We start from the raw sequence: 18,423 nt of genomic DNA, 5'->3' as shown, positions 1-18,423 counted from the left end.
ATAAGACTTTATTGATCCCCTTAGGGAAATTAACTTGTTACAGCAGTATGAAGACAAGAATACAAGAAATACAACTAAGTAAAAAATATTGCACACATAGTGTGTAGTTATTTACTCTATAAAATATCTAAAAAATAATATATACATAAAAAATATGCAAAATACTGTATATTAAGTTATTGCACTTATTGTGAATAGGTTACATATTGCACTTGTTATTACACCCAACATGAAAGATTAGGAATGAGTGATATTATTATATATTATTATTGTTGTAAGCTCTGATGGCTGCGGGAATAAAGGACCTGCGGTAGCGCTCCTTCTTACACAGGGGGTGGAGGAGTCTGGTACTGAAGGAGCTTGTTAGGTCTCATACAGACTCATGTAGTGGATGTGTGGTGATGTCCAGGATGGATGACAGCTTGGCTATCATCCTCCTTTCTCCCACCTCCTCTACAGGTTCGAGAGGACAGTTCAAGACAGAGCTCGCTTTCTTGATCAGCTTGTTCAGTCTTTTTCTGTCTCTCTCCGATATTGCACCACCCCAGCACACCACTCCGTAGAAGATGGCTGATGCTACCACAGTGTCATAAAAGGATCTTAGCAGTGGTCGGCACACTCCAAAAGACCTCAGTCTCCTCAGAAGGTGGAGGCGACTTTGGCCCTTTCTATATAGGGCATCCGAGTTGCTAGACCAGTCCAGTTTATTATTGAGGTGAACACCCAGGTATTTGTACTAATTCACCATCTCAATGTCCAAACCCTGAATGCTCACAGATGTGGATTTGATGCGACTTTTTCCTGAAGTCGATCACCAGTTCTTTAGTTTTGCTGGTGTTAATATGAAGCACATTCAGTTTACACCAGGTAACAAAGTCCTTGATGATACTCCTGTAATCCTGTTCATTCCCGTCAGATAAACATCCAACAATGGCTGTGTCGTCCGAGAACTTTTGCAGGAAACAGTCTTGTGTGTTATGTTGAAAGTCTGAGGTGTATACGGAAAAAAGAAATGGAGAGAGGACAGTCCCTTGCGGTGCCCCTGTACTGCTAACCACTACATTGGACACACAGTCCTGAAGCCTCACGTACTGTGGTCTGTTGGAGAGGTAATCAATCGTCCACGTGGTGAGGTGACGGTCAACTCCAGCTACCTCCAGCTTCTTTCCAAGTAGTGATGGTTGTAGCGTGTTGAAAGCACTGGAGAAGTCGAAAAACATGACCCTCACAGTGTTCCCAGGGGTGTCGAGGTGTGAGAGGGATCTGTGTAACAGGTGGATGACTGCGTCCTCTACACCAATGCCAGTTTTGTAGGCAAACTGCAGGGGGTCCAGCGTTGTGTCCACAATCGGTCGAAGGTGGTTGAGTATAATCCGCTCTAGAGTCTTCATTAGATGTGAAGTAAGGGCCACTGGTCTGAAGTCATTCAGCTCCCTGGGGTGCGCAGTCTTAGGCACTGGAAGCAAGCAGGAAGTTTTCCATAGGACTGGCACCCTCTTCAAACTCAGGCTTAGACTGAAGATGTGAAGAACCACCCCAAAGAGTTGGTCTGCACAGTCCTTGAGAAGTCTGGAGCTGATGCCGTCTGGGCCTGTGGCTTTTCTCAATTTGTTCCTCTTGAGTTCTCTCCTCACCTGCTCAGCCGTTATAGAGATGCATGGGGAGGAATCTAGAGGTGGTAGACACAAGGAGGTTTCACCAATGAGTCGTGGGGGGTGGATTGGACCCAAGCTGTGCATGGGTGACGCCGTATTTGACTCGGGGGTTGAGGGGGTGGTTAAGTGAGATAGCATGGATTGTTGTGGATTGGACACTGTTTGGTTCATATGCATGTGAATGGGGGGCATGGAGAAGCCTGAGTCAAATCTGTTGAAAAACAAATTCAGCTCGTTAGCCCATGTCCTGTCTCCACACACTGGTCCATTTCCGCTGCTACTCTGTCCTGAAATTTTATTTAGTCCTCGCCAAACTTCTCTTGCGTTGTTTTGTTGAAGGTGTGCCTCCATTTTGTTCCTGTAAATGTCCTTGCATTCTTTTATTTTCCTTTTGAGTTCTTTTTGGACCCTCTTTAGCTCCTCCTTATCTTTTGATCTAAAAGCCCTCTTCTTTTCGTTAAGAAGTGCTTTAAGCTCAGGCGTCACCCAGGGTTTGTTATTAGTGAAGCACTGTACAGTTCGTGCTGGTACGGACGGACGGATGGATGGAGACACTTAATTGATCCAGAAGGAAATTAGAGTTGGTTCTACAATTACTGAGTGTAGTCCATCTGTTTCTCTGCATGCTTTGTAAGCTCCCTTTCATGCTGTTCCTCAATGGTCAGGACTCCTACAAGACCACTACAGAGTACGTGTGCAGTAACCGACTGCATCTTTTCACCTGCATGAGGCGAGTTCATATGCGGATCAGCTTTGTGTATGGAGAGCCACACATTATTCATTGACTTTGTGCAGGAGCCATCAATCAGCCAGCAGAGGTCGTAACTGCATCAGTTGTTAGTACCTATCCGGCTCCCCACCCTGTATGAACAACAAGCCAATCGTTGTTCAGCCGGATGGCGTCTCTGGTGTGCTAGCGTGTTTTACCACTGCACCACCTGAACGTCTTCAAATTGGAATTTTAATAAGTGCATGGGGTCATTGTTTTTTTGTTGGAAACTGGTGCTACCAAGGGTCTATTTATACCCAGTAGAATTTGGAGATGATTTCTTATGTCCATCTGAAGTCCTACAAAATGATCTCACATATCACACCCCAACCCCAAACAAAATCTATTGTACAAAACCATCCGAAATCACCCTACAATCTACACTGCAGAGCAACATCATATAATGTACGTGCTCTTCCAAGATCTTTATTTTACCTGAAATCTTTACTGTTAATCCATGTAAACATGTTCCTTTGACTTGAATCCTTAAAATGTTGAAGTAGCTTATTTGTTTACACTCATCCCCTTACTTAAATTTGGTTAAGAGACATGGTTGTCCCATTTCTGTCTAATTTAAATGTTTAAATAACTTTGACACTTAAAAAACTGTGATGTCCACTCCAGAATCCTCCAGGGCTTCTTTTGAAACCAAGGCTTGGTAGACTTTGAGGTATGTTTGGGATCACTGTCCTGTTGGAAGGTCCAATGACACACAAGCTTCAGCTTTCTCTCAATAGGCATTACATATCTCCTAGGATTTCCTAATACTTGATTGAATACATCTTGTCACAAAGCAGTTTCAGAACATTACTGAACCACCACCATGCTTCACTGTAGGCAGGGTATTTTCAGTGTGTGCATTATTCATTCCTCCTCCTCCAGCTATAACACTAATTCTTAGGTCTGTAAAGTTCCAGTTTTGTTTTACTGCTTTGCAGAACAGAATCTCAGAACTTCTGTGACTTATTCATATGGTTTTAAGCATACTGAAGCCGACTTTTCTTGTGTGTTGGGTCAGTAGATTTTACGTCTTGGAGTTTGGGCATGGAGACCTTCAGCATTTACAGTGTGCCTCACAGTGCAATCTGATACCTCACTGCCTGCTGCCACCAAATCCTGCTGCAGATGTTCTAGTCGAGGGTTTTTGACAACCTGCCTCCTCAGGAATCTGGTAGCAGCTGGTGTTAGCTACTCTTTATTGCACGTCCAGGTAGTGTAGCCAGTATTTCTTTAATTTTGAACTTACTTTAACTATGCTTCCAACTGCATCTCCATGAACATTCAGTGCCTATTTTGTATTTTGTTTCCTTTTCCTTGTTTGTGCAAGACTTCTCTTGACTTACCATATTTCTAACAGGCAAACATCACACTCAGGAAACCCCTAATCAGTCCAGGTGTTTAATGTGTTTGATCTCAAGTACACTTGATATGAATGAAGCCCTTGATATGTTGCATCCGGTGCACTTGATACAACACCTGATTTGTAAATGTGTGCTCGTCTGAGAGGTTCTATTCAGGGGGTAAATATTTTTAAGACTTGTATGGGGGGGCCTTATCCTCACATCCTTTTTAACAAAATAACCCAGTTAAAGATATTTCAATGTGTTCACACTGCCCCCTGGTGATAAACAACCCAAAATGAACTTTTAAAGAGACGTAGAAAACAGCAGTGCGTTTCCCAGATTTATTGTGTTCACCAGTATGACAGTAATGCCACCGAGTGGCTGTAGACGTAAAGAATACAAGGGTCATTCTTTATTTCCAAATGACTGTACAATTCGATTCTCGACATTAAACAAAGTAAATAAAGTGTACAATGAAACTGTCAGAAAAAAAAACTAACAACCTAAGATCAGCTTTCATATAAAATAACACGTTTTGAAAATAACTTGTGAACACTACTTAACCCACACTTATCCAACACTGGACTAATAATGGAAATCATTTTTACTTCATGCCAAACAAAAATCTACAACTGGGAATAATTACTGTAAACTACATTTCTTTAATAATGAAAAACCCCAACCCATTACCAGGTTTCCTAATGCACACCCATTTCCCACAGCTACAGTTTTACCAACTAAGCCAACCAGATCAAATACATTAACTGGGATAAGAAAACAATTTGTTTAAGTTATAGCAATATATATGTTGTAACTTACTTCTCAAACAGCTTCTCAAGAAGACTGAAACTGACCACCAGAATGGACTTATCATTTATAGAAAGAAATGTCATTCCGCATTGAAGGTTCTATGATACAATGCAGCACTACACATCTTAAACCATCACTTATTTTTATCTTTTGTTTGTCACATTTTGTAAGCTGTGTGCCTACACATAAATTATGTTTTCTTAATAATAAACCATTTGGACTTGTGTGGTAGCTGGCAAAAATCGCCAATCCTCTAGGATGGTTAAATTCAGTTATGGGGATTAGGCAAGGTGGTATGTACTTAAAAATGCAGTTGAGAAACCCTGTTATGCAATCATTTGCCCAAAGACAATACAGTCTTCTGTCTTAACCAGTTTGAATTTACTATCCTTAATTAAACAAATGATTTCAGCTCAAAACCAGATCTTCAGGAATATGTCTATGTAATTTATAAAACCAACTTGAATCAAACTACGAGAAAAAGCTAACTAACTAGTTTGCTATGAAAATACATTTAAAAAATGCACATTTTATGCATGAGTGGCAAAACAGGAAAAAAAACAGACCTATTGTGTGGACCCAGTGTGGTTATTGCTGAGAGATGAGAGCTGATTGGGAAAACAGCAAATTTGTCCACCACCAGTTACTTGTCGGGCGTCTGGCTGTCTGAATAAAAATGCATGCTTTGTGGTTTCTGCTTGAACGTTGTCAGCTTGGTTTCATGATTTCGTTTTTGAGTGTTGTACCCTGTAGTAGCTTGTCACCAAGTTTTTTTGTCCTGCAGCCAGAAACCCGCAGACGCTGATCGAAGTAAAGAAATGAATGCATGTTCCAATGTAGTACAGTGCCAAACATCAGAACAGCCGCATGAAAATGACTTCATGGAAATAAATTGGTCAGGAAACAAGCACACAAGGACCACTGAATTTGACTAATACACAGCATAATATAGATCAGGTGGTACAGAAGTAATCTCTCTCTCACTGAATAACAGGCTATGTGCAGTGCTTTGTCTTTTTGTCTAAGTGTGTGTTAAGTAGGTTTCTATTTACCAAACTGGGAAAACAATGTAAAATTAATCGCACAAACATGCAATAAATTAAGAGGTTACTTATCATGAAAAATTCAATTGTTTGATACGAAACCTCAATCCATCCGTAGGGTAAAAGCTAACTCAGCCAAACAAGAACATCTTTAAATGACCATTCTGTATGGAGTCCTAAAAACAGTGAATAAACCATGAAAATTCTGTCTGCTTTTAGTCCCATGTGAGTGTGTTTGTGTATGTTTGTATGGATGTGCTGAAATCAGCAATGAATTAGAGATGTTAGGATCCTACACGGGTCGTCGTCGTCTTCTTGTCTGAAAAGAAGCTCCTGAGCAGAACGACTTGGCTAATACTGACCACCAGCAGAATGAAAGCCTCTCCGACGGACCAGAATGCCACTCTGGTGTTCAGGTCTTCTGCTCTGCTGCGACCCTGAGCTTCCCTCAGGCGGAAATGGGTCTGATAGTCGATCACAGACTTCAGAGCCTCATGGATTGAGACACATGCTGATTCCATCTGACAAAGAGTAGAAAAATTAGAAGAAATTAGCCAGCGTTTAGAAATCAACACACAAACTTTAACAAATAACTGCCCTGGTACTGATGCAAAAATGTGACTTTGAGACACGACAAGAGAGCTGCTGCCTACCAGTTATTTAGGTTCTCCTCTATTGTATTCTCTTATAGTACAGATCCAAAGTCATGTGTCTTACCTAAAAAGTTACTGAGTGCTTTAAAAAATAAATTTACAGGTTTATTTATTAGGATTTAAATGTCATGCTTTACACACTTTAGTTACATTCATGACAGGACAAGTGGTTACTGGTTACACAAGATTCATCAGTTCAAGTCTTCAATTTCAAACACAGTCATGGACAATTTTATATCATCAATTTGCAGATCGCATGCTTTTGGACTGTGGGAGGAAACCGGAGCTCCAGGAGGAAACCCACACAGACACAGGGAGAACATGTAAACTCCACACCCTGGAACCCAAGACCTTCTTGCTGTGACACAACAGTGCTACTCACCGAGCCACTGTAGCACTGTGCAGCTGAAGTATTAAATGTGAGATTAGAGTGCAAAACTCCATTTCCGCCAGGCTTTTGTATTTAAAACTACAGATATCACTAATTGAGTGCACAAGCTGACTTTAAAAACAATATTTACTTAACACACCACAAAATCTTAGAAACTGCAGGATCATTTTATGGTCATGTTTTTACAGGGACTGAGTTAGCTTATTAACAGCTTTAAACTACCAACACGTACAAACTTTGTTTACACACAGGACCTAATATCTCACTTGTGTACACATAGCACCTAATACCTCTTTATTTTGGAAGACTAAATACCATTAATGAATTTGGTTACTCAGGTGATACGACTGAGACTCCAACACTGAAATCATACTCGCCTCTGCCTGAGACAATCAAAATGCATGAAAAACATACCTGAGTTAGTGCAGTCACTCTGTTCTCATTAGGGAAGAGTGGAGGGTCATCGCCAACTTGAAAGTCAAAGTAAACCGTCTTGTGGGTGAAGGTGGAAAACTCATTGCTAAAGCAGAACTTGTAGGTTCCATTTCTGGCTGCCGTGAACGTGAAGCTGTCGTACTGCTTCTTCATTTCTTTGTACAGAACTGTACCGTCTGGATCCTCCAAACGACAGTCTACATCGTAATGGCCCCCGGTCACGACCTGCACAATAAAATGAAATTGTTTTAATAGTTGAGTATGGTTGAATTTATAATAAAAGTAGTTTTGAGACAAGTTGGGATTGGGTTGCTTATTAAAAAAAACTAAGGAAACATTTGGCGTACACTGACTTGTTCTTGAAAGCAAGTTGTTCAAAGGAGTTACAAAGGACTAAATCTGCTTAGAAGAAGATGCAATACAGCACGATATTGTTTTCATAATTACTTTGAGCATGGGGCTAGCCTTTGATTTCAACTTAATAGTGGTAAGAGGCTCTCAAACACCTCACATACAAAACCTGGGCTTGAATTAAATATGCCAATGATTAACTGGTTAACCAATTTGTGACAAAGAAGCCACTTAATTGTTGTCAAATAAAAAAGGCATTTAAATTCATTCATTTCCAACTGTCCATACTTTATTCCAGTTGAGAGCCGAGCTGCAGTATGTACAAAGAAAGAGATTTGGAACACACCCTGACCCACCCTCAGCACACTTTTTATTGCATTTGTAATATTTAAATAACAAATACTGTATGTAACTTGGCGCTTGGGTGGTGCAGAAGTAAATTACGCTAGCGTACGACTACTGGGATCCAGGGATTGAATCCCCAGTGGTGCTAACAACCAGTCAGGCATTTAGGACTACACTTGCTATGCAGGTTTCTTTTATGTGGATATTTTGCACCACGCTCCAGTACAAAGATAAAACTCTTATTATCATCTTATTATAACTACACAACTGTAGTCAGAAGAGCTTTAAAATACAGACTGCATTTCTTACTTTTGCTTATGGTTGCTAACTGTTTTACATTACTGCTATGTTTGCTAGATTGCACAGTTTTTAATTAGTAAATAAAGACGTGTTGATGAGACACTCTATATTTTGATGGGACTTTACAAACTTGGTGGTTATTGGTTCAAAGAAAATTAAATTGCATCCATGGCCTGAATTTATCAACTCTCTGGGAGATCAGTCATACTTGTCCAATAATTCTGACTTGGTACATTTGAGCAAAATTCTATGCAAGATTCCTAATAATAATAATAATACATTTTATTTATATAGCGCTTTTCAAGATACTCAAAGACGCTTAAAACATCAGAGTGCTCACAGTCCCACAATATTTCACAAGACACAAAATTATGAGTTAGGAGTAGGAATGGGTGAAATGACTGTGTTGTTTTAGTGTTATACCACTTTATTAAAAGCAACACAGTAATTTATAACCCTTCCGTGAGAAAATAAACATGTAACTTGTAATGAAAGGTTAGACCAGACCTGTTACATATATATAATATTACATGAGCAGCCTACTTTTCTACTAAAAGGTACTATAAAAAATGTCTAGTATTGTGATTGTGAACTACATAGCAATGTAGTGGACACCTCTCCTTACTAGCTAGTTAGCCTTACCCATTGCTAACGTGTAAAGTCAATTTTATAAATCCTAGGCTCCCTTGGAACTCTTGCCCTAACTCTGTCCGATAAGCTCATGATCAAGTTTCCAGATATTTATAACCAAATGAATTTTGCACTGTGATAATGGGTCATCCAGCACTAGGTATAAGGTAAAAAAAAATGCTTGACATCAAATGCAGAGCCTTCTCCAGCCACAAGATGAATGTATGCAACTTGCTTAAGAAATAATTACACCAAGTTCCTAGGCTCCTTGGCTACAGGAAAGGCTGAACCAGGAGACATTAAGCAGGGCAGTCATCTGCAAAATGTGTTGTTAAACCACTTAACAATGGAAAAAAGCAAACAAACTGCCTCCCTCCCCCAAAAACCCACAAACACAAGCTGTCCTCATGTAGCTAACAGGATTCATCAGTCATTAACGCCACCCACGTTAAAATCATAGTGTGCCAGGAAATTGAACAAAGTCTGACAACTTTAAATTACTGGAAGAGATAAAATACAGCAAACAGGGTCAGTACATGAGAAAAAACTTTAGCTATTAAAATGTTTGCAGAGAAACCGGACGATTCACTTTGAACAGCTGTTAAAAACATTTGTTTGAAGAATCCTGTTTTTCAGGTAATTGTGTAACATGTTGCAGCTGCTGTAACACATGGAGAAATGTATTGAAACACACACAGCTGTTATGACATCTCATTCTTAATCTATAGGCATTAATAAGGAGTTGGTTCCATTTTTGCAGGTATAACTGCTTCCACTGTTCTGAAAAGGCTTTCTACAAGACTTTGGAGTGTGTCTGTGGGAATTTTTGCCCATTTATCCAGAAGACCATTTGTGGAGTGAGAAACTGGTGTTGGACAAGAGGACCTGGCTTGCAGTCTCTGTTCTAATGTATGCCAAAGATGTTCGATTGGGTTGAAGTCAGGGCTCTGTGCAGGCCAGTCAATTTCTTTCACACCAAACTCAATCAACTAGCCCATTATGGACCTCGGTTTGTAAACTGGGCCGCAGTCATGCTGAAACAAAAAATGTCCTTTCCCAAACTGTTCCCTTAAAGTTGGTTAATACTGGCATGACAAAATTATTCAACCCTTAAATAATACTGCTGATATTAAAACCTACTGCTAGTTTGTATGATCTAAAGTTGGGTTACGAAATGATAAGCCTTTGGGAACTCAACAACCATTCTGAATGTGCTTCAGCTGTGGTATGTTATCTAAACACCACCCAGAGTCTTAAGTGTTCAAGGTGTGCTGAAACATTTACAGATGCTGAGACAGGGGATCTTTTCATTGCAAGGTCAACATTTTTAAGACCTTGAACACGTCTAGATACAAACTTAGGAGTATTGTCTGGAGGTTCCAAACTTATGGCACAGCCTGACTGTGGAATACAGCAACAAATTTCATCCAAAATTTCATGGCTGGACTCTATGAAGCAAACAACTACTAAATAAATATTTTCTGTGTTTACTAATGTGACCCTGATTAACCCAATATAAAGTTCGGCTCTTTAGTAGGATTTTCCTGACGTTTACTTGGTTACATCCTACAGCAAGAGTTTACAAAACATCAAGGGAATCTCAGGGCAGAAAGACATCAGTCAGGAAAAGAGTACAAAAAATTTTTCAAGGCGTTTTATATACCATGGAAAACAATAAAGATGCACAGCAAAGAAATGAGATGTGTCTGCAGTTTAGTAGTTTTTTTTCAGCATTTAGCAGACGCTTTTATCCAAAGCGACTTACACAGTGAGCGGAAAACGATGAGCAATTGAGGGTTATGGGCCTTGCTCAGGGACCCAACAATGGCAACTTGGTGGTGGCGGGGCTTGAACCGGCAACCTTCTGTTTACTAGTCCAGTATCTTAACCACTGAGCTATCACTGGCCCACCAAAACACTATATACTGTACGGTTTGTGGGGGCCCGGTTGTGGCAAAAAAGCAATCGGTTAAGCGATGTTACTACCGGGGCAAAAATACTTCTGTTTAATTGTTATACCGTTGTTATACTAACACCAAAGCAAGCTGGAAGGGTAGCTATATAAAGGCGTCCACTTTTCTACAACAGTTGAAAGTTCTACAACAAATAAAACTGTGCAATTCATCAGTGGTAACTGGGAGACTGCAAACGTTGTTTTATTTGTTTAAGGGAGAGCTGAAGGTAATTGTACAATAACTAAATATTATACGCTCCTGATCAAAATCTTAAGACCAGTTAAAAAATTGCAAGAATTTGCATTTTGCACTATTGGATCTCAAGAAGGTTCCAAGTAGAGCTTCACAATGCTAAAAGAAGAAATGGGTGCAAGAGACAAAAACTTTTAAGCAGCCAATTTATTGAAAACTGCATTTACACTCAAACATGCTTTTTTCAGCTGATCAAAAGTTTAAGACCACAGCCTTTAAAAGCCAAAATGTGCGAAAAATTTTGGATTCCATGTCGTTTTCTGTCAAGTATTTACACTGTCAAGACCTCCTGAAGGCAAAAGCAAAAAAGCTCACTGACTTTGAACGTGGTAGGATTGTTGAGCTTCATAAGCAAGGCCTCTCACAACATGCCATCGCTGCTGAGATTGGATGCAGTAAGACAGTCATTTTGCATTTATTAAAAGATCCTGAGGGTTATGGAACAAAAAAGTCAAGTGATAGACCCAAAAACATTTCACCAGCGCTGAGCCGCAGGATCCGATTGGCTGTCCGTCAAGACACGGGACGATCCTCGACCCAAATTAAGGCCATTACTGGTGCTGACTGTAGCTCAATAACCATCAGACGGCATCTGCGAGGGAAGGGCTTCAGAAACAAAAAACGTCTTTAAAGGCCACGGTCTTCTTCAACGCCACAAAATTGCCCCTTTGGACTTTGCAAGGGAGCACCAAACATGGGACATTGAAAGGTGGAAGAAAGTTTTATTCTCTGATGAGAAAAAAATTTACCTTGACGGTCCTGATGGCTTCCAACGTTACTGGCATGACAAGGAGATCCCACCTGAGATGTTTTCTACGTGGCACAGTGGGGGGGCGCCATCATGATTTGGGGTGCTTTTTCCTTCAATGGAACAATGGAGCTTCAGGTTGTGCAGTGGCATCAAACAGCAGCTGGCTTTGTGGAGATGTTGCAGCGGGCATCCCTCATGACTGAGGGTCCTCGTCTGTGTGGTAACGACTGGGTTTTTCAACAGGACAATGCTGTAGTTCACAATGCCCGCCTGACAAAGGACTTCTTCCAGGAGAATAACGTCATTCTTTTGGACCATCCTGCGTGTTCCCCTGATCTAAATCCGATTGAGAACATTTGGGGATGGATGGCAAGGGAAGTTTACAAAAATGGACATCAGTTCCAGACAGTGGATGCCCTTTGTGAAGCCATCTTCAACACTTGGAGCAACGTTCCCACTAGCCTCCTGAAAACACTTGCATCAAGCATGCCTAAACGATTGTTTGAAGTGATCAACAAGAATGGTGGACCTACTCATTACTGAGTCCTTTTTTTGACACTTTGATTTCTGTTTTGAGGGGGTTTTCGGGTTTTTTTTGAGCTATGGTCTTAAACTTTTGATCAGCTGATGAACAGCCTATTTCAGTTAAATTGTTGTTTTCAATAAATTGCCTGCTCAAAAGTTTTTGTCTCTTGCGCCCATTTCTTCTTTTAGCATTGTGAAGCTCTACTTAGAACCTTCTTAAGATCCAGTAGTGCAAAATGCAAATTCTTGCAATTTTTTAACTGGTCTTAAGATTTTGATCAGGAGTGTATTAATAATAAACATCGTATATACTGCACCTGTTTCATGCGTACTGGTTCCATCATATATTGTGCCATTTCGTGGGGCCAAAATTAACACTTTTTATATTCTATGTACTTATGTCAGTAGATTAAGCCACAAACATATATAAAGTCCCAGTCATACAAAAAATAAAACATACCGTGATATACTGTGAAACCATCAGAACATAAAAAAAAAAAATACTGTGATACAAATTTTTGGTCATACCGCCCAGCCCCAATAGATAAAAAGATAGATGGATAGAAAGATAGGTGGGTGGATGGATGGATAGATGGAAATAGATAGATGATGGGTGGATGGATGGACGGATAGATGGATAGACAGATGGATGGACAGATAGAAGCATTATAAAGCAGTAAAGCTACACACTACAAAATTTCAACAGTATTTTGGCAAAAAAAATTTATGTATATGAATACCTATATATATACACACACACATACATGATCTCTACTAAATAATACAGTTTTATCATCAGCCAATGAAGTAAACATTGTCATGTCAAGCCCTAACGGAGCTCCATATGAGTTCGAGTCTGTTAACTTATTTGAAAGTGTATTACCTGAAACTCGAGGGTGCACTTGGTGCCGATGGTGATGTCCTCATAGTAGCACTGCTTGGCATTGTCGGGCAGCTCGAAGGTGAGTTCTGATGCCCAGACTAAACTCCAGAGCAGCTGGACACACAACAACTGCACCAACATCCTCCCCCGAAACCCTCCACCACCAGCAGCGAGCATCCTGCTAACACCACTGATCAGCAAACACAGATAGAGCTGGAAAGATAAAACATTCATGTTATTAATCACACAATAGTCAGACGGACCCAAACCAATGCAATTACACACGTAATTATTTCAGTGCAGGAGAGACGTTTCTGTGATGCTAGTTAGCATTTAGCACCCAAATAATGAAGCCGCTCAGGCTAACCCTGAGTTGACGTCGGCTAGAAGCTTAACATATGGGACAAAATACACCATGTTAAGCAATTAATTTAACATGTATTCCTTTAATATTAAAGTTTGTTGTTAACTCACCAAATTATACACAAGAATTATTCGAATTTTATATAAAACTAATCATTCGTTAATGTGGGCAAGCTTAACTCACCCTGTATCTGCTACCCGGATGACGGAAGTGTACCGGTGGCAATGAGCGAGCACGTACGTACGTAATGACGTGTCCGACCGAGTCAGTTGGTTCGGACCTACTCGCATACTATCGTACTAAGTAGTATGCAAAAACAAACACATTAACTATAACTTTACATTGTCAAATACCACTTAAATAGCTAACTTTGCATAGGTTTAAATTCATAGTTTGCATTGAAGGTTAACTTATATAGTAGTATTGTTTATTTTTTATTTAAATAAGTTAACTCTACATAGTCACATACTATTTAGATAGGTAGTATGCAGTTCACACTATAGCTTAACGTTTTTTGTTTACTACCCGTTTTCCGAAAAATCCCGCCTCTTGTTCTATGATTGGCTCATTCGTCACATTTACAAACGTGCTAAATGGCTGATCGCTTCTGAGTGTAACATTATTAGCCAATCATTAAGAGGTAGGCGTAACGTGTCGGAAAACAGGTTCGAAACCAATAACACGTCATCTATGTGGAGACTAGGAAGGTTTGGTCAATTCCTCAGGGAGACGTGTCAAGATAGATGATGGTACAGCCAACTCAAATATGGTTTATTTATTTATTTACCAGGATTTTAACGTCATGTTTTACACACTTTGGTCACATTCATGACAGAAACGTTACTCATTACACAAGGTATTCATCAGTTGACAAGTTCAATATCAAACACAGTCATGGACAATTTTGTATCTCCAAATCACCTCACTTGCATGTCTTTGGACTGTGGGAGGAAATCCACTCAGACACAGGGAGAACATGCAAATCAGGACCTTCTTGCTGTGAGGCGACAGTGCTACCCACTGAGCCACCGTGTCGCCCACTCAAATATGGAGCCAGCCATTGTACACCAGAGAAATGACCTGTTAAGTAAAATAAAAGTAGGTTTAAAAAGGATAATGATCATTCATTGTGTTTAGTCTCAGCTCTCATCTCAGCATGTCTGGCAGACATCTCACTATGGATGTCAGCTCATCACCTAAAATGTAACTCCAGTAAGACAGCTGATATTTATTCCTGGAGATCAGTCTCCATCTTAAGACCTAGTCATCTCTTTTAATAACTCCCAGATCGAGCCATCAAATAATGTACGAAACCTCGGTGTTGTCCTGGATAGCCAGCTGTCCCTCTCTGTTTATGAAGCTAATGTGACAAGATCATGTCGCTTCCTCTGGCAACATCAAGAAGATTTGGCCATTTCTCTCTATGGAATCCACTCAGATTCTTGTCCAGTCACTTGACATCTCAAGGCTGGACTAATGCAACTCCCTCCTGGCAGGTGCTTCAATGTCCATTATTAAACCCCTGCAACTCATTCAAAATGCTTCATTAGGGCATTTAGAAGCAATAGAACTAGTATGTTCACTCACAGTCAAAGTAAACTGTGAAGTTCATAGTAAAACTGTTTACCAAGTTTACAGTTGAACTGTCAAACTTCACAGTAAAACAATCAATCGGGTTTACAGTTTTACTATGAAATTTCGCAGTACATTTTTTCCTGGGTACTGCCTGTCTGGTTTTCAACCAAATTAAACACTGCCACATCACCCCACTGCTGCGTTTAAAATAGTGATGCTTGACTACAAAGCCAAAAATGGACCAGACCCAAGCTACCTTAGAGAACTTATCAAAGTCAAACCCCGTCTGTACCACGCAACCTCGGTGCTACAAGCCTCGCTCATCTTAATCCTCCACCTAAAACTCAGGAAAGACACCAAAATAACAGAAACAAAGTAACAAATAAGACACAAAAGGAGAGAAAGGATAGAACAGGGATAGTGCAGACCTGAGAATTGGTTGTCACAAAATGACTGGTTGCTCCGGTGTTACGGAGAATTCAGTTCCCCCTGTTTCCCCTTTAACGCGCATGTGCAAAAATCATGACGTTTTTTTCAGTCGCTTCGTTGAGCGTCGGTTTATTTGGAATATGTATTTATAGCGGTATGTTCTTTTCACATTTCATGTTGTATGTTAGGTAGTTTGTGATTAAATACATACTTTAAAGTATTGAATGAACTACTGTCAGAGGTTTTATTGCTCCACCGCAAGTCAGAGGTTTTCACACTGCTGTCTTCAGCCTTGCTGTCAATCAACTAGAATTAACGTGTCAGATTTTTTTGTAAATAAATCCTAATACAGGACATGCTCTTATTCACACACTAGTTTAAGGTTATTCATCTCAGCTGCACTACCATTTACTTTCAAGAATAGTTTCATTCATGGTGATCTCTCGTTCATTTAAACTTCACAAACTGCATCCATGTGATTTTAAAATTAACAAACAGTATGTAGAACAAGTTTAACCTATAGATCAGTCCATTACACTAACAACACAGGGGGGAACAGATTTACCTGGAGACCTGGAAAATATGGTTCCCCACATGTATATCACTGTGTGTGTAATTATAAAACACTACAGTGATGCTGGTGATGTATTTACCTGTTGTTATTATGTAGAACAAGTTTAACCTATAGATCAGTCCATTATACTAACAACACAGGGGGGAACACATTTACCTGGAGACCTGGGGAATATGGTTCCCCACATGTATATCACTGTGTGTGTAATTATAAAACACTACAGTGATGCTGGTGATGTATTTACCTGTTGTTATTATGTAGAACAAGTTTAACCTATAGACCAGTCCATTACACTAACAACACAGGGGGGAACACATTTACCTGGAGACCTGGGGAATATGGTTCCCCACATGTATATCACTGTGTGTGTAATTATAAAACACTACAGTGATGCTGGTGATGTATTTACCTGTTGTTATTATGTAGAACAAGTTTAACCTATAGACCAGTCCATTACACTAACAACACAGGGGGGAACACATTTACCTGGAGACCTGGAAAAAATGGTTCCCCACATGTTTATCACTGTGAGTGTAATTATAAAACACTACAGTGATGCTGGTGATGTATTTACCTGTTGTTATTATGTAGAACAAGTTTAACCTATAGACCAGTCCATTACACTAACAACACAGGGGGGAACACATTTACCTGGAGACCTGGAAAAAATGGTTCCCCACATGTTTATCACTGTGAGTGTAATTATAAAACACTACAGTGATGCTGGTGATGTATTTACCTGTTGCTATTATGTAGAACAAGTTTAACCTATAGATCAGTCCATTATACTAACAACACAGGGGGGAACACATTTACCTGGAGACCTGGGGAATATGGTTCCCCACATGTATATTACTGTGTGATGATTCTTTTCTTTTTTTAATGCAAACTACAGGCACACACACATTTTAAGAACAAAATATCTGTATTAGAAATTAGTGTTAAACTAAATTATGCATATATTACAATTATGCAAATATATAATAAAGAAATCCACCTCAATGCAAATTAAAACTTAAATACTTGAAAATCTAACATATTTATAGCTTAATAAAAATATATATTTTTTAAACTAAATAAAATAAAATCTGACGTGCAAATTTATTTGGGGATGGTGCCCTGAGATTGACTAGCATCACATCCATAGTGCACTCCTGCCATACGTCCAGTTTCCCCAGGAACAGTTCTGGATCCTCCACGGCCATGACCAGGATAAAGCAGTTACTAAACAGAAATGAATGATTAATTTACTATCTACTTTTTAAATCAACTAAAAGAGCAACATAAAATAAAATACAGCAACAAGCAAACTTTTTAGAAATAACGTCCCAGTTAACCTTGGTCTAATCTTCAGTACATACCGGACAATGAAGATCTTCCTCTACTGGTGGGTTGCCAACACATGACTGGTGGTACCAAAGAAATAGTAATAATGCCTTAATTTTATTGGCTTTTTCATTGCACCATGCTATTATATATGTCCTTGACTTTCCCTCTGGGATTAATAAAGTGATCTATCTATTATAGCCTGTGATGGATGTGACAGATGGTACCACCAGTCATGTGTTGGCAACCCACCAGTAGAGGAAGACCTTCATTGTCCGGCATGTACTGAAGATTAGACCAAGGTAAACTGGGACGTTATTTCTAAAAAGTTTGCTTGTTGCTGTATTTTATTTTATGTTGCTCTTTTAGTTTATTTAAAAAGTAGATAGTAAATTAATCATTCATTTCTGTTTAGTAACTGCTTTATCCTGGTCATGGCCGTGGAGGATCCAGAACTGTTCCTGGGGAAACTGGACGTACGGCAGGAGTGCACTATGGATGTGATGCTAGTCAATCCCAGGGCACTATCCCAGATTTTATTTTATTTCGTTTAAAAATATATATATTTCTATTAAGCTACAAATATGTATTTAAGTTTTAATTTGCATTGAGGTGGATTTCTTTATTATATATTTGCATAATTGTAATATATGCATAATTTAGTTTAACACTAATTTCTAATACAGATATTTTGTTCTTAAAATGTGTGTGTGCCTGTAGTTTGCATTAAAAAAAAGAAAAGAATCATCACACAGTAATATACATGTGGGGAACCATATTCCCCAGGTCTTCAGGTAAATGTGTTCCCCCCTGTGTTGTTAGTGTAATGGACTGATCTATAGGTTAAACTTGTTCTACATAATAACAACAGGTAAATACATCACCAGCATCACTGTAGTGTTTTATAATTACACACACAGTGATATACATGTGGGGAACCATATTCCCCAGGTCTCCAGGTAAATGTGTTCCCCCCTGTGTTGTTAGTGTAATGGACTGATCTATAGGTTAAACTTGTTCTACATAATAACAACAGGTAAATACATCACCAGCATCACTGTAGT

At 39.4% G+C, this 18,423-nt stretch overlaps 1 protein-coding gene and 1 long non-coding RNA gene across 4 annotated transcripts; one reads left to right on the top strand and one right to left on the bottom strand.

Moving 5' to 3' along the window:
* Positions 1 to 4,094: 4,094 nt before the first annotated feature.
* tmed7 (transmembrane p24 trafficking protein 7) lies at positions 4,095 to 14,659 on the bottom strand. 3 transcript variants are annotated; one of them, XM_062998910.1, is made up of 4 exons: positions 14,377 to 14,659; positions 13,092 to 13,304; positions 7,079 to 7,324; positions 4,095 to 6,141 (listed from the first exon to the last, which is right to left on the bottom strand). In XM_062998910.1, the coding sequence occupies exons 1-4, from the start codon at positions 14,431 to 14,433 to the stop codon at positions 5,905 to 5,907; spliced, it is 753 nt and encodes a 250-aa protein (XP_062854980.1). In that variant the 5' UTR covers positions 14,434 to 14,659; the 3' UTR covers positions 4,095 to 5,904. The 3 variants fall into 3 exon arrangements, with proteins under 3 accessions (XP_062854980.1, XP_062854982.1, XP_062854981.1); XM_062998912.1 differs by lacking the exon at positions 14,377 to 14,659 and adding an exon at positions 13,639 to 13,653; XM_062998911.1 differs by lacking the exon at positions 14,377 to 14,659 and adding an exon at positions 13,566 to 13,615.
* Positions 14,660 to 15,506: 847 nt separating this feature from the next.
* Positions 15,507 to 17,875, top strand: LOC134317606 (uncharacterized). The gene is made up of 3 exons (XR_010013252.1): positions 15,507 to 15,613; positions 17,561 to 17,661; positions 17,775 to 17,875. It is a non-coding gene; the product is annotated as an uncharacterized LOC134317606 (long non-coding RNA).
* The last annotated feature ends 548 nt before the right edge of the window (positions 17,876 to 18,423 follow it).

Source organism: Trichomycterus rosablanca, chromosome 7 (assembly GCF_030014385.1).
Source record: "Trichomycterus rosablanca isolate fTriRos1 chromosome 7, fTriRos1.hap1, whole genome shotgun sequence".
Lineage (NCBI taxonomy): Eukaryota > Metazoa > Chordata > Actinopteri > Siluriformes > Trichomycteridae > Trichomycterus > Trichomycterus rosablanca.
Note: the sequence above shows the minus strand (reverse complement) of the source record. Positions and strands in the feature narration are given on the sequence as shown.